Source organism: Poeciliopsis prolifica, unplaced genomic scaffold (assembly GCF_027474105.1).
Source record: "Poeciliopsis prolifica strain line A6 unplaced genomic scaffold, Auburn_PproV2 SCAFFOLD006, whole genome shotgun sequence".
Taxonomy (NCBI): Eukaryota; Metazoa; Chordata; class Actinopteri; order Cyprinodontiformes; family Poeciliidae; genus Poeciliopsis; species Poeciliopsis prolifica.
In genome coordinates, this window is record NW_026562381.1 from 12,305,416 (window position 1) to 12,331,096 (window position 25,681).

The 25,681-nt window shown below is 37.0% G+C and overlaps 1 protein-coding gene across 3 annotated transcripts in view; it reads right to left on the bottom strand.

Annotated features, from left to right (window-relative positions):
* Positions 1 to 25,681, bottom strand: part of LOC129360513 (fibroblast growth factor 13) — a 92,930-nt gene that overhangs the window by 41,837 nt on the left and 25,412 nt on the right. For 2 of the 3 annotated variants that reach the window (XM_055030806.1, XM_055030807.1), the window contains exon 4: positions 6,489 to 6,656. The exons of the other annotated variant lie outside the window; for it this stretch is intronic. In XM_055030806.1, the coding sequence (XP_054886781.1) occupies positions 6,489 to 6,656 (168 nt within the window). The remainder of the gene's footprint in view (positions 1 to 6,488; positions 6,657 to 25,681) is intronic. 3 annotated transcript variants of the gene reach the window in all.

The window sequence follows — 25,681 nt, forward strand, 5'->3', positions numbered from 1 at the left end:
TAATTTATTTGTATATTCTGGATAACTCCAAATTAGTTTTATTACATAACAACGCAACATTTATGTTGTTGTTGTTATTGTTATTGATAAAAGGGATGGGTAAATCGAATAAAGCGAACAGCCTTTGTTCTGACAGGAGGTAATACAGAGACACAGAGATCATTCTGGGAGCCAGACGGTCTCTTTCTGATTTATGGTTCTATGGTTGTTCAAACAGCAGCAGTGGAGCCTGGAAACATCTCTTCCTGATTTAGTCTCCATTCAACAAGCCAAAATAAACTAAAGATGGAAAACTAAAAGCTATGACACAGCACGAACTTATGATGGCTATAAGGTGAAGTAGTAGCGGTGAGTAACCAAAGCAACCCACATTTTTACAGTGATCTGTGAATATTAAAGGACATCATTGCAACATTAGCCAAAAAATTCGATTTTTTTTGTTCCCAATTCTGATCTAATTGACTTAAGATTAGCCATCTGACCATCTACTTAATTTTGACAAACATAAAAAATAATATTTTTAATTAAATGGAATTGAAAACAAGTTTTTTTGTAAAAATTAATGCACTTTTTTCATTTATTCATGTATCACATTTGTAGAGATAACTGGCTTATTTCCTATCATAGACAAACTTCTTGACTGAATTCAAATAATTTTATACTTAAATCTCAAAATCCTAAATTTGTGTGAATACTTTTGAACTTAACTTTGCATTCAATGTCCCGTCACAAGGATGACATATATTTCACATGAACCATTATTTTGTAAAGTGTATTTGATTAAGATCAAGAGCACAGAGCAATGATAAAAGGTGACATCTGGAAAAACAGTTTTGTTTATCATAAAAAGGTAACATGATAATATCATACATGTTTATGTGTGAATCCCATCCTGGCAGCAGTCGAAGCCACTTTGCTGCTGGCCTCACATTACCATGCTGCTGACTCAGCAGCATGCCTCATTGCACCTATTAAATACCTTAACACTTGTTTACTCAGGAGAAAACAAACGCATTGCTGGTGTCACAGTTACTTTAACATGACAAATTTATACCTCATCACAGTCAACTGTAAGCAGGACTCTCACTGCTGATGCAAACTGATATATCCCTGCTCTCAACCTCTCAGATCACCAAAGGACATTCTTATCCGCATGATTTATTCATGCATCGGCTATTTATGTACTTGTTTAGAGAAACAGAGCTCATGAAAAGAGATCAATTTAAAGGAAAGAAGCAGATTATTTGACATGCGGGGATCATTTAAGTGTGTGTGCATATTTTTACGAGACAGAAATATGCAATATAAGAACAGATGACAGGTTACACTGTCATGAAAAGTAAAACCTTTATACTTTGCTAAAGTATAATTGTGTCATCTAATTGTCATAGTCACTGTCAAGAGTTTTCTACTTGGATCCAGTAAATAAATGAAGCTGCTACTCATTCATCTTACTCCTACAAATATTTTCTGTTCATGGACAAATAACTTTGCTTACAGAATGAAGTGAAGGTTTCAGGGTTGAGCACCCAGAATGTTGGACGTTTTAGATTTTTGTATTTGGTTTTGTTAAATTCAACTCTTTTGTGGTTAATTTCCTTCAAGTGAGTTCAACAGTTCTTATTGTTAGTTGGATTGTCATCTTTATTTGTTATGATTGTTTTAACAAATGATATTTGTTAATAAATATTAAATGTTAACAGCGAAACATAACTTCACTATTAGCATGTCAGTGAAAGCATTTAAAAAGCTGGTGAGAACCTATATGAAGGGTTTGAATGCTGTAATGATAATAAAGACTTTTTAAACTGTTAATTATGATGTGCATATATACATTTTAAAAATGGATGCATTATTTTTGCAAGTGATACTTTATCTTATAAGAGATGTTTATGTTATTATGTTGGGGTTATTATCTTGCTCATCAAAAAGAGATGCAAAAATCAATACCTAAAATGCATTTGAAATGGGTGTACTATAAAGAGTTTGACTAAATTTCTCTTAGGTCTGCCATAGTCTGACAGGCTTCTTTTAGGCCCCCTTTACACCAGACTAAGTCCACTCTGTGCCATTAATTATCCGCCAGATCATGGATGGTCAGTGCAGAGGCTGGAAGAAGTTTTATTGGAGCCTGAGAGTTTCCTAACTTGTCTGAGCAGACACAAAACCTCAGCGGTGGTTAATCATTGTGGTGGCAGCATGTTTGGATCTGTGGTGCTGCATGGAGGTGCCTGGCAGCAGCAGTGGCAGCTGATTCATGATGTGTGGGTTTTTCACACTGGTGTGGATTAGTCATCAGGGAATTTAAAGGAGGATGGAGGTCCTTTTCCAAGGTCACAACCTAATCACACTCACACCTGGATGGCAGCACTCCAGGTAGCTCAATTTACTGTAGTGCTTTCGTCATTGCTATGTGCATGGTGTCCTGCCAATGCTCATACTGCAATGAGGTGGATGTCGCCAACTCGCTGAAAGAAAGCATCCACACCCTTAAAAAACAGGGGGAAAAGTGCCATGCTCAGCCCCTTCACACGTAGGGATTGGCATGCTCTGCGCTCGAGCTGGAATAGGCCTCACAGCAGGGAGGAGGAAAACACAGAAATTGCACCTAGAAGCAGGTTTCTGAGAGTCCCAGGAATGTTATGAGCTGTCCATGCTCCAGACTAGACTAGAATAAGATGACCCAAATTTACAATTTTGCATGCACGGTTCCTATGACACCACACAGTATGACAAGCACACACACTGTTGTGCTAGATTAAGATTAAAGTGCAAAACGTTGCAATATTAAGCAATATGCTTTGCACAGAAAGTTCCCCTCACTTCCACCCTGTCATTCTGCTGATATGAGAAAACATTGATATAATTTCTGTGAGAATACTAAGATTGAAATTGAGGGTAGAAGTACAGAAACCTATATTTAAATGAAATTTACTCAGATTGTAAGAAAAATAATCATCTTGCAGATAATCTTGTGCTGATATCATTGTGATGACCAATAAAATATTGAGGAAATATGTGTGTGAAGAACTAGCAATACAGTATTGCCATCTTGAGTTTCATATTGAAATAAAAGTTTTAACATGTTTTGCAGTAAAGGCACATGAGAATGAGCTTAGGAATCCTGGACAGCATTGATTTTAACCCGTTGTGAGGCCTTATATACATAACAATTAGCCTTCAAGTTTGAATATTGACTCATATGCTGCATCACTCAACATAATTAACACTTTACATTATCTTTTAAACAGAATTACACAAATAAAAAACATCAGATTTCTTCAGGGACCTCTGACTTCCTTTTCTATATATTGCATGGCCTGGAATTGTAAACAAAGTCTTGCAGTTGAGTGAAAAAATGGATGGATATTTACACAGATCAGCCCCCCTGAGGCACCATGTTTTTCTTCTGTAGAATAACAAAACAGAGTCAAAGAGCCAAACAAAAGGGGAAGTGAGAGGACAAAATGATTTCCAAATGAGCCATGAAGGAATGACACTGATTAATCCAGAGATCATCACTGAGCTCAAACCAGCATAAGGTCACAGATACAAGTCTGGGAATAGAGAGGGAGTCCAAGGCTTTCTGTTCTCACCTCCTTGTGGATCTACAGAGACACACTGATATGTGTTGAACTCGTCATTTACAGTGCTATTGCCTGAATACACGTATCACTGCTTTCTTGTGCATCTTCCATTTAACATGTAGTAGCTATTGTGAGATTAAAATTCAATCATGCAGGTAGGACAAACAGCCAGGCTCAGTTCTGACAGTACATTTTTTGCTGCAGTGCCCTGTGAATTACAAACTGTTTACAACATAGCCAAATATCATAAAATCTAAAATCTGTGATAAGCTTGTACTGGAGCAGTGCAAACCTGTTGTAATAGTGTTGTCATAGTAACACTGCATTAAACCTAAGAATTTCAATCAAAATCCATTTTCACTGATGAAAGTGAAGACAAATACTATCTTGTGATTTTTCCATGTGACATCTACACACAGAGTTCTACGCAATATCCATCCGCATCATACATCACCATTAATGATGTCTTCTGAACCGCTTACGTAAGAGCTGTAGTCTCCCCTCCTTGCTTTGTAAATTCAGTCACGTCCAACTAGAGCTACAGACAAACTGAATAATACATCTGTGCTTCTCCAGGCAGACCTCTGTGCGCACATCATTTCTGTGTCTCTTTACCCTCCTCTTTCTTTCCCACAAGCACAAGTACATGTGCTTGAGCTCTTCAGAGAGTACACAGGAAGCTATCAACAGGTTAACCGATGTTTACTGCAGATACACAGCCAAACATGAGACATTTTTAGATGCAGCAAAAACAGACCAAAACACTGCAGCAAACGCCTGAGAAGTGAGAGAGTTCTTACCTATCGGAAAGTCTGAAAAAGAAGACAGTTCCTACAATCTTAGCACTCAGAGACAGATGAAATGTATGGGGAGCAGAAAGCTAGAGAGCCAGACAAAGCAGGGTATGGCTGCATGCTTGTTATTTAAACATTTTTAGAACTACACATCCTTATCTGAACAAAGCCCAGAAGCAAAAATAGTTTCTGCACATTTTTCATGCATCTGCAAACTTCAAAGCAGAAAAACTAAATGAGGGAAGAAAGTGTGAGACAGGAAATTATGTTTGGCTGGGATGGAAGAAACGGGACAGGTAGAACAGGGTACCAAGCAAAATTATTCAAAACCCTGGAATTGTTTTATATGTTATTTATTTTAAAATGTTTTGTCATGTAAAAACCATAGATCGGGACACGTATTTTACGTGACAGACCAACACAAAGTTGTGCATAACTGAAATGTAGTAATTGTAGTGAAGCATCATGTGAGGGACTGTTCAAAAAAGAAAGAACAATGCTGATCATCCTACTCATCAGACTGTCATACAACAGTGTCTTCAGTCAGAATCTTCTTCAGACACTGTAAAACTGACTGCTACAGGAGATCCTTCGGCCTACAGACAACTATTATGGATATACCTCTATCAGCTCTCTACGAGTAAAGACTGGAAATATTCTCCCTTCTTTCTTTTAAGTCGCTAAAACTCAGATTGTGCAGACAGAATTATGGAGATACGTTTTCCAAAGGTTCTTAACTGAATTAAAGTTTGGACTCTAATTCTCTAATGGGTTTGTATCCCGCAGCTCCAGAACCACCTCAGGCCATTAGACACATGAGGAGCTCTTAAGTTTGGCCAAAAATTATATAAAAATAGATGAATTATTCATTTTTTTATATAAAGGTATTTAAAAAAAGTAAAGTTTTAGTAGATGTCTTAATGCAATGTCTGCACAAGATTTACACAAAAACAGAAACTAACAGTGCAAGCAATTGTTTTTTATGTTATTGGACAGTTTCTCTGTCCCTGCTGAAAAAAATCAATCACACTTGATGCTGCCATCACCAAGTTTCTGTGCTGGCAGAGTGTATCTTCAATTATAAGAATATTTTACATTTTGGTAACATGTTTACAGAGTTCCTTCTTCCACATTTTGGCCCTTTCTAGTTCTCTATATGAGACACAGAAAAGTTGTGTTTACTAAAGTACAGATGTGTTTTTTACAAATCAGACCAAACACATGAAGGCAGGTTGCACTGTAAAACTACGCACTGTTTTATGTTAGTTGATCACATTAAATTCCAATAAAATGTATTGAAGTTTGTGGTTGTAACATGACAATGTGTAAAAGGTTTTAAGGGACATTAGTTAACTTGATAAACACACCAGCTGCAAAGCACATGGATTCATAGGATGAAGGAAAGGAGGCACATAGAACAATTTGGGGTGGGAGTCTTGCTGACTTGCATTTTCAAGCTGACCTTATCATTCTTTAGTCATGAATATGAAGTGCAATTCCCCAGATGGGGTGAATAAAAAAAGTGCCTCATTTTTTTATGAGGTTGGTGAAGTAGATCTTCCTTTTTAAAACTGCCTAGTCACTGAACTCATTAGAGGAGCAGCAGCAGGCTTCATATTTTACCCCTTTTCTTTCTGCACATTGTATTGGTCTGAGCATGTGCCTGAGGGTGGCAATGACCGAGTTAATGGGTTGACATAGGGGTGGGATGTGCAGGAGCTACAGATGCTATGCTCCTCAGACCAACTTAAGCAGTATGAAGGCAGACACAGACACACACACGTGTTCATTCAAATGCAAGCTAAACATGATAGAGAGAAAAAAATGTCCCAAAGGCTCTCTGCAAGGAAATACCCCCTAAGCATTAAGTTGTACTCTGTGCTCAAACACACACGCACACATACAAAGTAGCACAAGTGAACCCATGGTACAGATGGCTGGAAGCGCACGCCATGCTTTCTAAAAATGGTGCAGGAATGAAGGAGAGCCTAATTTGAAGGGGTGGGGAACTATCACCTCAGACAGAATATGAAATATGGGGAGGGCAAGAAAAGAGCAGCAACTGTGAGCATCAGTAAATCAAGACAAGAAGGTGGTGCACACAAACCTTCAGGCTCTGCACTTTCTTTGAGGACAACTTGCTTCAGTGGGCAGCAGAAGATTTCGTGACACTTAGCACGAAAAGGGGACCCTTTACTCCTTATATCCGCAGAGTGGATGGAGTCCTGCCGTAACATAATGTACTCCTGGGTACCTGGGGCAGCATCATCCTGGACTGCAGCGGTGCCATGACAGAATGAACTGGGGTTAGAAGGTTCACCACAGAGGATCAAAAGAAATCAACAACAAAAACACAAGGCAAAAAACACAGGCAAATGAAAAATATACAACATTAACCGTAGCTTTAAATATGACTGCTGGAGGAAAGAACAGAAGGAGAGAGAAATAAAGTCGTAGAAATAGACACACTTAGATCAAGAATACCACAATCACAGAACAACTCAAATCAAAAACAACCAAATAAAGAAACAGTGGATGCTTTTACATCTCTCTCTATATATACTCTTCTTGCTGAATAAGACAAGGTTTAAAATAACACAAAGGAAATGTACAAGAAAGGAAACAACAACAGTTCAATCTGCAGAATCACTGTTATGACAGGTTTTAAAATCAAACCAGGACTTGCTACAATTGAATGAAGTTGTGGGATTGCAAGGCAAACATGCAGGTTAGCATTGCTGGTACTGAGGTAGCCTTAATGGCCCTCAAATGGATTCATGCACTTACAGGTCACACAGGCAGTTGGGATGGCAGACTTGCAGTCAAGAAGTCATGCATACCATAATATCAAAGAAAACTTGTATATGTGTTTAGGAACTCTGGGATCCTGTGAAATTCCCTGTGTTTCTGTGAAAGGTCTGCACAATCAGTCACCTATTATTTCTTCCAAATATTTCTCAGGAATGCACAAATAGCTAAAATATTTAAAATACTGATTCCTTCAAAAAGTGTGCAGATCTCCAATTCCAACCTCAGTGTCTTCCAAAAATATTAAAATTTCCGAGTTTTTTTTTACCCAAAACTCAACATGATTTATTGTGATTCTGTGTGATGGGCCGACCGCATTGGCATTGTGTTCAAAATTGAAACATGCATTTGAATTTACATAAACTATTTGACATACATCTGTGTGTGTTTTACACCACGTTTCATTGTTATATTGTCTATATTGCAATGTAGAATGGCAAATATTTTATAAATGAGGCTTAATCCTCTTCTTTATTAAAATATGTTTTGTGTTATCAGGCTCCTCTCATTTGGGACAAGCTCTCAGTCCCTGTCTATTTTTAAGATTTGACTTAAAGCTTTTTCTTTTCTGATAAAGATCAGGTTATCATCTCTGTAGTTATGCTACTGATTGCTTAGACTGCTGGAGGTCAAACTGACCACCTCTCCTCACTCTACTACTTTCTCTTACTATTCTCCAACTATACATTTTCTGCAGTTAAAGCGGACATATATCAGATATTACATATTAAGAGTCTTAACTGGGATTCTTTATTTAAATAACTGTAAACACACTCCTGTAAGCATTGATTGATTCTTGAAAAGCTGATTTATCTTGGTCAGGGTGTTAGACACAGTCAATAGGTGAGAGGTTGGATACAGTCCATCACAAGCCAACACATGCATGTATGAGAGCAGGAGCTGCTCATATTCAAGAGAATTTAAAATCTCAGTTTACCTAAACATACACTTTTGAACTGTGGGAAGAAATAAGAGAATCCAATAAAAACCAACTCATGCATGAGGAGAACATGAAACTAAACACAGAAACCTGGACTGACATTTGAACTCTGGAGGTAACAGCAGCAACATTTTTAGTTGCTCCTTCTAACTTTAGATTCCATCAATATTAATGACTTGGGAAAAAAAATGCTCTTATGGTGTTTTCTTCTGTTAGACATTTTAAAAACGTCTGCGATCAGAAACTCTGTAAGAAACACGCCGTTATGCTGCCATGTTTTGAGCTACATCAATTTTCTTTAGAAATACAGACCCATTGTGAAAAGCTTGAACAACTGTCACATGGCGTTGCTCTGTGTGCAGGTTGTGTGTGGGCTTCTAGGTTGGTGGGGAGTGATGGGAAGCTAGATTTTTGAAGAATAATCATTATAAATATTATAATATTGATTTTCAGGGATGGAATCTTACATTTTTATTCATTTAGGCCCTTTCTTTTGCCATTCCCTCTGCCTTTTCTCTTAATTAAATATTTTTATTTGAGCACAGTACTGCAGTGGTAAAAGCAATTTTTCTTGTGCAAAAGACAGATAGTATAAATTCAGGAAAACTTAGAGAAATATCTACTATCAAGCAGCATTGATTAAAAAGTTAGCTAAATATTAGATCATCAGAGATTATAAAAGTGAGTGAAAAGAAGATGGAAGGAGTTTTCACCCCATCTTTTACAGCTGTCCTTTTTGCTCCAGCCTTGATGAAGAACGCACATTGGGACTGAAGGAAACATGATGGATTATGCAGCAGAGCCTGAGACTAAAGTCTGCTGGAGATTGGCTTCTCCTAGTGAGCCGTTTATGATGGCAGGTGATCTATAGGCAGCAGTGTTGCTACTAGACCTTCAGGTGCAATAGATACACTTGACATGAATAAATCTTACACGAAGAAGAAACTGGTCCACATAAGGCTGTATTGGTGATGGTTGGTAGTTTGGTTTGGTTAGTTGTTCGTCTGTTTCAGGTCGCGATGGGTTTAGATCCAGAGCAATGTGAAAGTGATATCTTCACTTGCAGTAATTTCCATGTGCAGTATAAAGTAAATGACATGCAATTTCTGAATGACTCTGCAGTGCTTATCCTCGAGTGGGGACTTCTGTGGCACAGGGGAGCAGGCCTAATGTGCCAAACCTTTATCATATTCACTCATGTTCACATGTGCCGCTGTTGAACTGGGGTTCAAGGACACGTGTAATCAACTAAAGTACAGTCAGGTCAACAAAAATGAACCACGTTCCCAAATGCAATTTACACAATTTATTCAAGTCATGACTCATATGCATCAAGAAGGTGGAGTTCAGTCATCATGGTTTGACAAAAGGCATACTCACTGAATTAAAATCTGAATGAAGCACAGAAACAGGTCTGTAGCCTGGGGTTTTTGTTTCAGAAATAGCCTGGCCTAAATGTGGTTTTCCAAGGAGCAGAATGTAGCACATTTTCTACTAAGCTGCACATTCTCAGCACAGCTCTCATATTATACATTTAAATTGCATATTTTTAGTCTTTATGTTAGAAAAAGTTTGAAAAAACATTTCAGTCTCCTGAAAGAAAATATCAAAATACACATAGAACCTTTATTATCAACAGAAATGTTATCAAAGTTTGGCATTCGTAGTTAGAATAAAGAAAATAAAATCAGTAAAAAAAATAACTAAAAATAAACTACCAAACATTTCTTACAATTGTTTGGGGTATGATATGACATGGCAATATGTCGTCACTGTTGAGCAAAAGCCTGGAATCTCTGTTTCTAGTTATTTTGGTTCCTTTGAGAAAATTGACTCTATTGTTCACCTTGAACATCTGTTTGGTGTTTCACTGATTTAAACATAGAGAGAGAAAGCATAGCATAGCCTAGGGTGGTCATCATAAAGTAAATTGTATCTTTTAGATATGTTGAGACATCAGTCTGAAAGAAAGTAAGACATGTTGGGAAATGATTTCAAGCACTTCTGTTCTCTTGACCAGCAAGAGAAACTGCTATTTTAATAATGCTAACCACAACATCTGCACTAATTCTCACTGTATCAAAGAAATTATCTACCTTACAAGATTTTACATAATGTAATATTCGATTTTGCTTTATTTAAACATGTTGTATCAACATCCAAGATTCAGACAGAAAATGAGGTTGGCTAATTAAACTGAGAAGAAGTGATGCCTTAAATTTTACTGTGTTAGGATTTTATGTGCCTTCACACCTTAAATTCAGTGAGGGATATGGCCCAGGATGATCATATAGGTTGCATGTATTACAGTACAGCATAGAAGTCTACTATTTATAAACCTGTCCTGGCTGAGTGATGATGTCAGAGACAGGAATGAGACGACAGTTTCAACCGATTCATCTGAGGAATCTTCTAGTCGCTCTGTTACACTGGTTACCTATGGGAGTAATGAGTATTTTAAGTTTTAAGTGAAAATAGAGAGCTGGCTTATAGATTCTGAGATGTTTTGAAGCCTTTCTAATATTAGTCTGCGCTCACACAAAAAAAGGATCTCCTTGGTGATTCAGAAATATGTTTAGCATGCTATCTGTGTGTGAGCATATGTGCAGGATGAGTCAATGCTGGCTAAATATGTGGAATGACACACTAATCCAAAAAGAATGTAATTTAAACAAGAAAAAAAATATTTGGTAACAAATGTGCCTTGGAAAGAATCTCAGAATATTTCAAAATGGAATGACATTTAACAAAGTAGAACAGAAAAAGACCAATAAACCAAAATTTTGTGACACCAGTAAATCTTCTTGTTTGCTGATATATTAACCAAGAACTGCTCATAAATAGTTGATGTAACTGTAACAATAGTTGAGTTCAAAAATATCTACAAAACATTTAAATGGCCAGTTTGAATTTATTTAGTATAAATAACCACTCTATTTTGCCACTTTATTTTATGTATTTTAATATTATTACCTACCAAGCTCACTCAGAAATGCAGTAAAAGTATCTAATAATATTTTAGTTTTGTTTTACCGACTCAAAGTTTAACACACTGAGATCGTGAACAGTGTTTAGAAGATCATGCTGCTATATTTTCACAACAGTTGAATTCTTTGCCAACCTTCAGGTTGAGTTTTTTGAGTTTGCAAACTTCACTGAGCTCTCGGTTATCAGACTCTTCTCATGTGGAACAATTTCCAGTTTGGGTTTAAGAGGAAAGCACCCTCCCTCTGGCTTAAAACTTTCCTTTGTGATAAGGCTTATAGTTGGGCTTACAGAGTGACCCTGAACAATCTTTTTACTTTCGTTATGCTGCTATAAGGTGAAGCTGCTCAGGGTACAGCTGTGTTTTCTTCAGGCTGATATTCCTGACCAATGTCTTTGTGTCTGACAGAAACCTGTCCTTCCAACCACCCTGCTGGTCATGGCATAATCCTAACCTACATTTTGGAGTGATTTTTACATTTTGGAACGATTTTAACAAGGTCTCTTGTTAAAATGGGTTATATTCTTCACTGTTGCCTTCTGTGATGTTTTTGTCCAATATGATATTAAATTAAAGTGAAAATTCATTGTAATTTTTTTTATGAATGAATAATATGAATAAATTCCAATCAAATTTGAAGCTATTTAACTGAAATCTAAATAATATTTTATTGGAGTAACATAGTGTCTCATTATAAAATGTTGAAAATTTATTAAGCACATTAATTTTGTGAAAAAAAAACGATGCCATATTAAGAAATACCTCTTAACAAAATGACTCATGGCGCAATTGAACCACTGAAAAATCAGTTTTTATATTTAACATTTACATTTTTAAGCTGATTTTAGTTTTACAATATTTGAATTAGTAATCTACATTGGACTTTGGTTTTGGTGGGAGCCACGGACCAGAACCACCCATGAATCCTTCAAGCGCTAAGATGTATTTTATCAGCTTAAAACCCAAATATACTTTATGAATTAATACACACAGTGGGAACCATCTTGAGACAACTGCAGATGCTAATTTCTCCAGTTTTCCTTATCTTTATTCTTTGGGGTACAGCCAATCAGCAGCAAGCAAAATGAATGGTGCTTTCATATTGGCTGCTTTGAAAACGCATCTTTGTGCCTTGGTATTTCAACCTCCCAAGTTTCATTTTCTTTAACATTTTGTAGATATGCTCTATAAAAATATCACCTAAGTTGCACATAAAAATGTATGAATGGCTGGGGTCCCCTGTTTATCCTCTGGGTGTAACCATTATTACCCATTGGTCACTAAGCTGGATGATGACCCAGCTTTGTCCTCTCAGCCACACAGTCACTGTTAGACAATTGTCTAACAGTGAGCTTTAGACAATTGTATGAGCCCAAATACACGGCCAAATCAAAACTGATCCACAGACACAAATTCAATCTTCTTCCTTTGCCATTTGCCATCTTCACCTTAAATTGCATTTGCAGTTTTAACTAGTGAACCTGGTGGTTAGCCTATGTAAATAATGTAATTATTATTACTAATCTAATTTCTCATGATGATGTTGTTGTAAAATAAATATTTAAACTGAAGGCAGAGATCGAGATGCATGAAACATGAAACACTTTCACATAGATAACTGGGAAAACTAAAGATGCCGCAAGAAATCAACTGGTGACCAGGATGGCCTGATTTTAAGCTTGACCAGCCCTCATCAAATTGCCAGCATGCACGCATCACATTTAAATGTTTATAGAAGAGGCAAAGGGATGTGATTGGACTCAGTATGCACATAAATGACATAAACAAGCTTCATCCCTGTCATAGATCCAGGTTTTTCATCTTGGAAACAGGCAGGAATCAGGGAAAAAACATCCCCGTAAAGCTGCTTAATGCTTAAGATCTTTTTCACTGCAATTAACACCTGACATGTGCAAAGAGGATTAAAAAGCATCTGGATCCAACCTGCTGCTGTCTGCTGATCATTTGAACTTTACATTCTGAAGGACTGGACACAGTTTATCCAATATTACATTTATCATTTTGACCTTTTCAATTTATTTGCTTTAATTCGTGCTCATGCTTACATCAAGGTAAAATGTTGTGTATCCATCATGCCGTTGTTTACTTATATTTTATGTTGCATTGTTCACACGCAGGTACAGATTCCATAAAGCTGTTCAGAGATGAGTTGATGCATTTAGTCTCAAATAACTTCCAATAAATTATTAACTAAGCATCAAACAGGACTGATTTTTGGGGGGGTTCTCTAGAAAATCTAAAGGTATTTCAAACTGTTGTCCTTCTATAAAACACACTCGCCTTAGGAATATTGTTCTGACAAAAGTGGTTTTTAGGCTCCATGTTGTCACAGTTTTTAGCACCGTTACTTTCAAGATCCTTTTTGAATCTCAGGCTGCGGTTTTTCTTTACACAGTTCAAAATCCTGCATAGTTGAGTGATGTTTTCTCCCTAAATTGTCTTTAAGAGGGATCGTGTGTGTGTGGATGTTTGCCTCCATGTTGCCCTGTGTCAGAGCAGCAACCTGCCCAAGATATTCCCAGCCTCTCAACCAATTAGCACTAGAGATAGGCACCGGCCCCCCTGAGAGGCTGCAAGGATAACCGCTTTATCTTCTATAAAGCGGTTATAGAAGATGGATGGATGAAAACTGGATTGTTAATTAACTGCATAGGTGAGGCACCTTGATCTGAATTTCAGGAGAAGCGGAACAAGCATTTAACCTGTCAGAAGATCAGCCTTTTTTTTTCTTTTTGTTAATAGATTTTTTTTTCTATAATCTTTTTTTGCTGACTTGCAGTTTTGCATCCCTTAAAGATGTGAACTTTGGCCATTTAATTGACAACTAATCGCTGTCATTGTTATGCTGCTTTTAAGTATCGATGTGTATTCAGTGCTTGTACCAAATTTACTTTGGATGGCTTGTATATCCTTCCCTTTCACCCACCTTTAATTTAACAACGCACTAACATTTGAAACTGTTTATGGAGAACATACATATTACACTTTTTTGTAATTATGTACCTCTAACGCAATTACTCCCAGCAATAAAGAATGACAAAACTTAAATAAACAGATCTTATTTTATCTCAAGACTTCAGTCTCAAAGATCACAAACTCTTAGCATTTATCCCCATCTGATCTATTATTTACACCTACATTGTATCACCCAATCACTTTTAATGTAATGTTGACACTTAATGCACTTTTAATGCAACTTTTAGCACAACTTTGCATTAAAAGTGCATTTTGTTTACCAATGACACTTCATATCATGTGTTATGTTCATGTTTCATGACTGTCTTATGTACACCACTTCAAATAAAATTTAAAGAATTTGCATAGGCTGATAATATGAAACATCAATGTTTGATAAATTATTATTATCCACCAAATGTTTTTTTCTTTGTGCATGAACTAGCTGCATTGCGTAACATGTTGACTTTATTTGGCTTCTGCTCTGTACTGTCAGGACCAACAGAGACCTGTCCCCAGGTCCTGTTGTTCTACATTACTGAATGCACAAACTGATGTCTAAACGCATGGATGACCAACTGCAGAGGTTATTTCTATTTCCATCCATTGCTATGAGTTTATCTGAGGATTCAGTAGATTTTTGTGCCATCATTTCTAAGTTTTGCCCTTTATGACATCTTTTCATGACCGCATTGTCTCAAACACCATTGTTCTGGGTCATGTGATGAAACACCATATTCAGTCAATTAAAAACTTTCCAGATTTCTAACTTAATCTAGATAGTGTTTTTACCACCATACTATTAGTCACGAGCACTATGTAATCATATCACTACTAAGTTTTCACACATTTTGAGAAGCCTCTTTATTAATTACTGAACCAAATAAAGTGCTTGATCCAAAAACCTCTCTGCCAAGAACGCATATGGAGTGCAGCATCTTTCTCTGCCAACCAGATCATCTCCCAGATGGGCATTGACTGCTCACAGTTTAGTTCATAAATGCAGATTTACAGCCTCTCCTTTTGTTAGAGGAAAGAAGGTAACAGAGGGAGAGTGGGTGGAGAGTGAAAGTGGAGGAGTGAAGTCATGTGCAAATTGTAGATCAACGGGAGTAAAAGGTGGAGTGGAGAAGATGGATTTGACCTTAAAATCGCATTATTGTTGGTATTTTATCAAGATTTTCTCAATGACGATGAGTGAGGCAGGGGTGGTAGAGTTAGGCTTTCATCATTAGATCTGTGAAAGAAGAGAAAATATAAGTAGGCATGCATATTCTTTGCACTGACTGGAGTTTTCTAGCTAATCGCCAAACTTTAAAAAGTGATTTGCAAATTCTAACTTTGGCCAGTGCTGACTGTTTTTATCTAAAAAGTCACTAAATGCAGTGACAAAGAGGCCAAGTTTGCAATGGCTGACTTTCGAACCTTTGCGAAGGTAGAAAACATCGGCTTCTCGTGTAAATAGGATGATCATCAAATCCCCAAAATTAAGGAATTCAGTTTAGGGATGCACTAATAAATCATTAGCCCCCCGAAAAAGAATATTGTGGTAATTTTTGTTTCCTTTTGAATCATAGGAACTAATACTTTCTTTCAATGATAAAAATGATTGTTAGCTGAAAATAAATGTATCCCTGTAAGATGCATATGTCATATTTCAATTAAAGTGTGGAAAAGATTTAAATTGAAAAAGAATAAAGTGCAACACAGAATGTTGCAATCTTAAATATAAATCCAAAATCAAGAGAAAACATTTCCACCGTGGCTTATGCTCTCTTGTTTTGTTTTGTTTTTTTATTCACTTTTAATATCAAGAGACTCAACTATCTTAGTCTTGGTGCCTAGTACTACATAAAAGATTCAACTCCATCCAGAGTTAATTTAGAAAATCAATCAATATCTGAATAATCAAATATTTACAATAAATATTTGGTGACTGTTTCCTCATGGTGCATTTTGAGGAAATTAATTTCTTTGCCTGCTTTGTTTGTGTCAAGTTGTACAAATATTCCAAGCATTTGTTAGCCCAAAAGACAGGAACCAAACCCTAAGACTTGGAGAAAGAGATAAGCAGGCGGCTAAAGCAAGTGCAAAGTCAGCATTTATCTCTTTCCAGTAGATGAGATGAGCTGAAACAGTTACAAAGACAAACTGCAAAATTCGGAAAAAATCCTGCCCTTTTCCCACCCTGCACCATGTATTCCCTGAATTATTTTCATAACACTTGTCTTCTAACTCACTAGAAATATATGTTTTCTCTAAATTAATCATCTATAAATAAATCTGCCGTGCACTGATCCTAATTATTCAGCGAGTAATTAAGTTCTCTTTATTTAATTAATAGTCATTTGTGCAAATTGCTTTTAAAGGTCAACCATTCAAAAGATACAGTAGAGTTGACTAACTTGTGCTTTATGGATTAAATTCTTAAATTCTGGCATATCGAAACTCACATCTGTATTTAGTCATTTCTGGATGTAATCAGTTGAACCAAGTTGGATGTTGGTCCCAGGACTGAACGGGGCCAGTGAAGAGATTAGTGGCTCCCAAACTATCATAATTTTAAGATCTGATAGCATCTGAAAAGTTAAACTCTATACCTAAGCATTAATTATGCAGCTGGGCCATTCAGAGTTCTTTCCCTGGAGCTTTTATTAACGCTTTACAGCAGGGGTTCCCAAAGTCAGTCCTCGAGGGCCAGCATTCTGCGTGTTTTAGTTCTCTCTCTGATTTAATGCACCTGGATCAAATGATGGCTCGTTAGAGGCCTGAGAAGAACATTGACATTCTGAATAGTTTGTCACTACCACCAAGGAGAGAACTAAAACATGCAGGATGCCGGCCCTCGAGGGCCGACTTTGGGAACCCCTGCATTACAGAGTCAGAGTGAGTCGAGTTAATGTTTACTCCCCCACTCTAGCACACCATATAAATAAACAGAGACAGAGAGAAAGAGAGAAAAAGAAAGATAGATAAAGAGAGAGAGAGTTCTCAGCTGAAGCTTCTGGCACAGCAGAGATAAAAAAAGTGACATCCAGGAGCAATGCAGCAAAAAGAGTTCATACTATAAGTCTTATGCAGGCGCTGCACTTGAGAGACTTAAAAAGTGATACTTAAAGTTCGTCTTCTCTCCTATTTAAACCCAAATGTAGTGTTTATTAAAAAAATAAACAAGTTTCTGTCAGATGTTGCACCGCATATGAAGAGCTGGCATCCATAGAAAGAGCCACTATGTTGAACTCTTTACAAACAGCATTCAAGGCAGAGGCCACAAGGCATTATAAGTCAACTGTGTTATTCAAAAGTCACGTGTATTTCCACGTATTTTTGTTTCTACTGCAAGTGTGCATATACAGCAAGACGGTGCTGGCCGGCTTTGAGGCAAGCTGCAGGCTAAGTTTACTATCTGGTGTTTACGGCGTGGCGGATCAGAGGGATTACAATTACACAGAAACTGCTTAAGACAGCTGTGTTACTCAGCGATATCAAACCGCCCACACATGCCGTATGCTGACACTAGGCATCAACCGCAACAAGTGGTAAACGGAAATCTTACACCCTTCCTGGTATTTATGAGCACTTACGGGCAACAGGTGACTATTAAGGGTGCAGGACTTTTCATCGACAACATATCATAAGTGATTATATAGAATCTTCTAATAACAGCTGAGCCAAGAAAACTATTATTTTTAATTTTGTTGTATAATAAGTCATAAGGATTCGCAACATCCGTAGCTTCTGAAAAATCTGTATAGCTGCTGTGTTAAGAATAAAATTACTTTGCTGTCTTGCAAAGGTTTTTATATCTCTTGAACTTCAGGTGCTGGTGGAGAAAACATGACTTGGTGTTCCTCATTTCCACTAAACTCCAATACATTCAAGTTTGTGCTTGGAGGATGAATGTAAACATCCAGGGAGTACAAATACTTTCACGAGTTAGTTATTTAAACAGACTAACATAAGTAATTTTAGAGGTGGTTTTAAGTGTTTGTTGACTTCGCTATTCGTGGATTGTTGTGATCCCTGACCTCCATAAAGAAATGTAGATCCACAGTAAATATTTTAATTAATATATCAACATTCAGCAATTATAGAAAGTTGAAGGAGCAAATAGGAGTGGATAAGAGTCTCTGTTAAGAGATGTTTTGTGTTTAATTGAGGATACTTAAAGCTAACTGTGAATAACATGATTATCTTAAACATTTTGCAATATCTTTAAAAATGTAACACTGTGATCAGATGTCGTTTCTGGAAGGAATGTTTCCAGGAAACCAGTGAATCAGTGAAACATTGCTCACTTACAGCATTCATGCAAAGGTTTAAAATATCTTTCTACTCTCATTATGATTGGTAACAAATTTAAATTGCTTCAAATTAACTTGAAAACTACTGTTCTGCTGCAGGGTGCAGAAGTGATTTTACCCCCGCAGAAACTATCACATCATAAAGTACAAAAATATCTGGCACAAAGAGTGTGAGCAGCCACCAGAAAAGCTATTTCCAGCAATGGTTGCAAAAGAGTTGACCAACTTAAATATTAACTTACTTTTTCACAAAGAAAAAGAACTGACACTTACAGCTAAACGTTAAGAGTCAGTGTGAATTTACTAGGGAAAAGTTTTAAGCATTGAATTGTACGACAGAGAACTCTTCCCCCACAAGCAGTCCATTATTTCACACACTAACCCAGATAATTCTCCACTCACTGGTCATAAGTCATGAGAAAATGACCTACAACCAGTGAGCCCACTGGCGCTGCTGTGATGCAACGAAAAGCAGCATGAGGTTAAAAACACATCTCTCTGTTAAGAGACAAGCTTTGTTGACTGACTGAAGAAAAACTATTTCTAAAGAAACAGCTGTAAAATGTGAGGAAGAAAATTTACAAGCTGCACTTTGTCTACTATGGGGATCGTATGACAGCAAAGTCATCAAACAACACAAAGTGGGGAGAAAGTCATCAGAGAACCATGAGGCTGGTGGGGTTGAAGTCATTAAAATGTAATTATGTGGAAACCTGAGATACAAAATCATGAAGTTATTCACCAACAAAAAAATTCTCAAATACACAATAATTTACAAATCAATCGAGAAGTGAAAGTGACTTGTTTTGAAACCTGATTGATAGGCAAAATACGCCAAATAAAGCTATAAAAACATATTAATGATTTTTCTTCTTCAGAGTAAAGTTAAAAGTAGAAAATGATGTAATGCAACAAATCAATTTGGGGGGATTCTGGATGTCCACCAGCTATTTTTAATCCAACACAATGCTGCCAAAACAAGTATTGACGGCATGTAAGATTGAAACCAGCCTCGGGGAACTATGATGTGAGCAGAGGGAAATCAGAGTCGCTGATGATCTTCATGCGAAAATGATTCTGTAACTGAGATGCAACCCCTGAGCCCCCCGCTTTTTTCCATACCAGTCCACACTGAGGTGTCACTGGAAGCAGCGAGACAGCCAAGTCCCATCAAACACCGATACTTTGCAGATCTCCTTCATGTCGCACAGAGATAGATAGATTACTGATGCATGAATGGATAACTGAAATGAATCAAATAAATTCTCGTCCCCGTGTTTACAGTCTCTTCCTCCTGCAGAGGAAGATTACAGTGTTACCCCGTCGCTAATGGCCCCACCAGCTGTTTGGGTGCCAGTGTATATTTGAACAGTAAATGCTATGTGCAAACACAAAAGGCCACAAAACACTAAACTGCTTCTCTCTGTGTTGCAGATAATTACCATGACAACACCTGCAGCTAGAAATGAGATAGAATTGCTGGAGGAGAAACACTGCAATCTATGAGACTTTATGCACAAGTCACCGATCAAATCAGGCTGTTTTGTGTCATTCGAAATGAAATATCAATGTATCAATCAAGTATTCATCACCAACTGGTAATTCATCTCCATTTACCATTCTAAAGCTGGTACTCAATTCAAGTTGTAAAAACCCCAAATCATACCTGATTGTGCAACAAAATAAAGTGTAAACAGGCATGACTAATGCAAACAGTCCTGACGTAAAAAGGCTTGTTTGCCTGCTGCTACTCTGCAGTACAAGTCCTTGTTAAATATTTGATGGCCATATATGTGCAGCAAAATGCTATTTGGAGCAAACAAGAGCAGCTTTGGTTCAATCGCTGCAAAGTGCTGTACTGAGTATTAGTTGCAAAAGATTTACTCTGAGAAATGAAAGCGGATATTTCTATTAAAGTCATTCCTCAATGATGCTCTGATGTCTTTGATGCGAGTTTCACTTTTATGTTCCAGTCCACACTCTATGCATCACCTACAGAAATCGTCAGCTGCAAGAATAGAAAAAAAAAAAACAGCAAAGGTGTGACAGCAGATTTTTTCAGCCACGTATAAAAATCTGCTTCTCAAAATACTAGTAGGTGTTCATGTCATTGCTATTTTAGAAATATTTCACCTATTATGGCTCCAATTAGACTGCTTTCTTCATTAATAATTGAAGCAACTGTTTTCTTTTCAAGGCCACCATACCATTGGCTTTTTTATTAAAAACAAAGATGTAGTGCTTGTTTATGGGAACACAAATAGACACATTGCACTGGAAGTTTCACAACTGTGGTGGATCTGCTTTAGGGATGTTAGTTATGTAACCCAAATCAATATACATACTGAAGGTTTGATGAAGAACATTTTCTGTAATATTTCAGAAGAATTGACTGATCCAAACAGGGATAAGAACCAACGTCAAAGGAAAGAGGACATGGAAAAAGATTTTTGGAAAATAATATGAAGTACAGTCAAATGAAAACTTACAGTCATAGTTTATCAAAATACTATTAATCCAATTTAAAAACATGAAGAAAGAAAGGTATGAATCAGCTAAAGGGTAAATTGTACTGAAGAAAACAAAAAAACTGAACTTCAAATTGTTCCCTCAAAATCAAATCTGTCATCAAAACTAAAAGCTTCCTCATCTGGTTCACAGGTGGGTTTGCAATAGCAGTTCAACCATTAAGATTTTACTCAAAACCAAGCAGCACAGAACCAAATGCTTCACTGAAGCGTTTCAGGGAAGCATTTGGTTCTCTCCCTCTCAGCCAGAGAGGGAGAGATACTTGATGAAGCATCCATTTCCTCATGTTATTGTGCCTGTATTGCTACCATGCCAGATGTCCCATTCAGCTGAGATGAAGATATACTGAAAATAAATCAAGGATTCTCTGTTATTTGCAACTTTAAAGAATGAAAGAAACATCCAAAGTTCTTATGAGTCATAGCCAGCATCGTGGGAAATATTCTCTTATTTTCTTAGATTTTTGCCATGCATATAATCAATTATAAGTTACTATTTAATGTCTGATCTTCTTCTTTTGGTCACATTACTTTGCTCTCAGAGACAGATTGCTAAATCACAGATGTCATTAAGATGGGTTATGCACTGTAGGGCAGAAAGATCACAGAAGTGTCTCAAATTGGCTCATTTTCAACTTTACTGGCTCTAGCCACTGATTTATGGGGCAGGAACTCTAAATTCAAATCATCACAGTAAATTCAAATCATCAACCCACCATACCTTATGGCTACCAGGTTGCTATATATACCACACTCTTTGGTCTGAATGTTGTGCAGGAAGTTTAAAGTAGCTATTTTCAAAAATGAAGAAAGAAGAAATGAACAGAGGACCCACATGCATGTAGGCAGCAGGAAGGTTGAGAGTAAAAATAGGAATATTTACTAAAACAGCTAATAAAATAACTTTAAAATACATGACCAAATCTGATAAATTAATTAGGGTTAATATGGCTGATTTTCAGGGATAAAAAAAAAAGTAATTGTGGGTTCCTAGAGTGGGATATCTGAGTATTCAATGAAAACAATATATGACATGATGCTGATGATGCAATCTGAAAAAAAAAGTGATTCATCTTTTTTATCTGAAATTTCAGATCCAATAGTATAATTTTTAAAGAATTTAATCAGCTACTTCATATATCCCGTCCCTCAATAATATCAGCGCAGTAAACCAGCACACAGGAACATGCCACCACTGGCAAGTGTGAGAAGAGCTTACAACTGTACACATGATTTCACAGCGTTACAAGTGGATTTCTCCCCACGGTTTATCGGATTTAAATCTAATGCAGACTGGATTAGCTTTTGTCCTTCTTGTGACCCAACCCAAAACACTCCATTATAGATGAAGACCATAACCATCTGAGGGACAGAATTTACTACATAACACGCCTCTGATTCAGCACAACTCCCTTTCCTGAATCTTTCTGCATCTGGAACCATTAGGAAATGCAAAGAAACCATTAGGGCTAGCTCATCATTCTGCATAGTGACTTTTATGTGAGATCCTTCGTCTGCTTTGTAAAGTCAGTCGCCATGCCCTTTATGAGAAAAGCCTCAAAGAAAGACGAGGGAACGCTATCAAGTACAAAGAACCGGTTTCAGTCAGGACTGAAATTACAGCTCTGGAAACCAGATCACAAAAGTGAGCAACACTGGTTTTCTCTGACCTTTTCTGCTGCTGACCTGCAGTTTCAACAGTCACCGAGGATTGTGGGTAAAGCAGAGACAAGCCAGTTATTTCTTTTAAGGGCAACAACAGAAGGAGATTGGCAGGTACAAATAGAAAGAAAGACACGGTTACAATGGACAATGCAAGTCAAGTAAGACTTGAATGTATGTTACTTTTCAAGTGTTGATATTCAGTAAATATTCAATAAAGTAACTTTTTTTGACTATTCCAAATGCTTTTTTTTTTTCCTTTTTTTAAATAAATTACATTTACAGAAGTCAGTAATGCAGAAAGATGAGATAACCGCCTCATTACTGCATCGTTCACCTGATCCCTGGCATGCCCTCATTTTGCTCACTGTGCTGACCTGACCTGAACCATAACCAGACCCACTGAGCCTCTTCAGGGGTAAAACTGTGAACATAAAGGTCCATGGCAGATGGCATAGAAGCAGTTAACCAAACATCAGGTGCTCTAAATACTCTAAATCTGGGACATCAGGGCAAGATCAACAACCTTGGGCTTTTCATATGTTGGATTGATGGGATTTTTGTAATCAGGTTAATGGATATAGCTGTTTGAATACAGAAAAATATACTTTGTACTGTTTTGAAAAGGTCTGAAATCAATTTAAACTAAAAGACGCAGATCAATGCAGTAAGAAAAAGCAATTTTCTGGATATTTTTTCAATTTGCCGTTCCTTTCGATGCAAATAACTAGGTTTTGTTTCACAGTTGCACTCTGGATTTACTGGTATTCAGGATTTATTTCTGGTAATTATATAGACAAAAATTTAATTTGTAAAAGTTTTCCATTTGACAACTGGCAGAAAATCCAGTCAAACAATAAAAGGAACTTCTCTATAAAACTTTAAACTTATATAGGGTGACACCTTTGTTGCCGTTCTTTGGTGCTTAAAAAGTTTCAAAATTAAATGTTTATGTGAGTTGCATAATCTGACACTGAAATCAATACATTATCTACAATTCAATCTGAATGGATTAAATTATTCAAGAGAAAACTTTACATAAATAATTAATTGCTCATTAAAATATATACAGAAACACTTGGAAATAGCCAATGTTGGTGAACATTTCTTCTCTGTGATGTTACAAACTTTCTCTTGCAAAAAGAAGCTTTTGCATTCAAATCCTGGACATGGGCTTAAATATTTGGAAATCAGCTGTTGTATAGAGTGTCTATTTGGAGTCGTGTTCAAGGTGCACCACACACATTACTCAATGACTTATGGAGTTAGCTTCCAGCCCTGCTTTAATTCAGCAGATATTCAACATGAATACCTGGTTTGGTTGATTTATTGCTGAACTATTTTAAGCAGGATCTATAAACATTATGGACAAAAGTGTCATAAGCAAGAAGCAAAAAACTGTTGCCGTTTTATTTTCTGTTATGCACACTCAACCTACCAAAGTTCCTTAAACTTTGAACTATGCAAGTGTTTTTAAATATACTCCGATCAGAACACCACAGGCTGAATCCACTCTTGGAAGTGATCCTTCATTCACACAGTTAGCCTGTTGTAATCTGCATCCTGTGGAGCTTGCAAATAATTAAGAACAGAACTTTCAGGTGAGAATACCCTGCATGACACAGAGAGAGTGAGCTGCTCTAAATCAATCCCTTATTTACAGAAATGGATCCTGCGTGTTGCCATACTTGGAGTATACTAACCCTTTAGCCTACATTATGACCTAGATGGAAGAAAGGGGAACAGCAGAGGGACTCAAACATTTTTCTCTCTATCTGCTGTCTCACTGGAAGAGCACAGCTCTGCATTTCAAACTGCTAACCAACTAAAATAAATGATCTGTTAGTCACATGTCCACCAGAATATTTCTCACTGGCCACTATTAAAAAACCAAAACAATACATGAAATCCGTTGCCTGTAATTTGATAAATGAATGGTTTTATTGAGAGATGTTTGCTGTATTCAGCTCTTTGGTAAAATGGGCTGAGCTGTGCACATTTCAGAGTGCTGCAGGTGAAAAATGACATCTTTGTAAAAACGTCCACTGAAGTTAATAACTAAGGCCATAATGGCCAGTCTGGGCTTAAACAGACTGAGTAACTGGGCTAGTCTGATCTGGTCCAATCTGGGCCGGGTTGTTCTGCGTATGTCTGTTGACTGTCCCCGGCTCTGCTCTGTCAGAGTGTACCCAGAGGGCCTGTTATTTTGGGAGCTCAGCTGAGAGGAGATGACAACATCATGGACTGCTTAAGCTGCTTACATTTCCTCAAGCACTCCCAGTGCACCCTGGGATCTACACTCTTTGGGTTGCTGCTGTCACCGTAGCTCCGCATACGTCGAGTGCATGTGAGCAGGCACTGCGATGAGCGCACCAAAGCAGTCAGACACAAAGCTGTGCAGCGAAAAGCTTCTCCTCTTAAACGCCATACAGAGCGATATCAGTGGAAGGCACGTGCACACATCAGTGTGTTTGCTAAGCCTGAAGATGCGAGAATCCAGACGTCTGTGGAGAGAGGTGGAACGAGGTACCACGAAGGCAATGAAATAAAGTTTTGTGTGTGTGTGTCTGTTCGAGCGCGAGTTCTTCTCCCATCTGCAGAATTTCTGTGTGGACTGAAGCACAAGCTTTAATTTGTGAGTCAGCAGATTCATTCTTCTGAATTGTATATTAATGTTGGGGGTTAGGAACCACAGAAATGACTGAACAGTGAATTGGTGGATTTCCACTGTAACATTATAGTGTAATATATGTTTTTGTCACAGTGGAACAGATAAGGCATCAGTGTCAGCAAGTCATTTTAATGAGGAATTAGTGAAAACTATCTCACACTTGTCTTCACATCTTTGAAATCAATCCGAAGTTCAGTCATTTTTATAGACGCCTTATGATGATTCCTCACTGTTTGTGCTTTAATGAAAAGGGACTATATATATATATATATATATATATATATATATATATATTATATATATATATATAGATATATATATATATATATATATATATATATATATATATATATATATATATATATATATATATAAGATATAAGATATAAGATATATATAAGATATATATATATATATATATATAT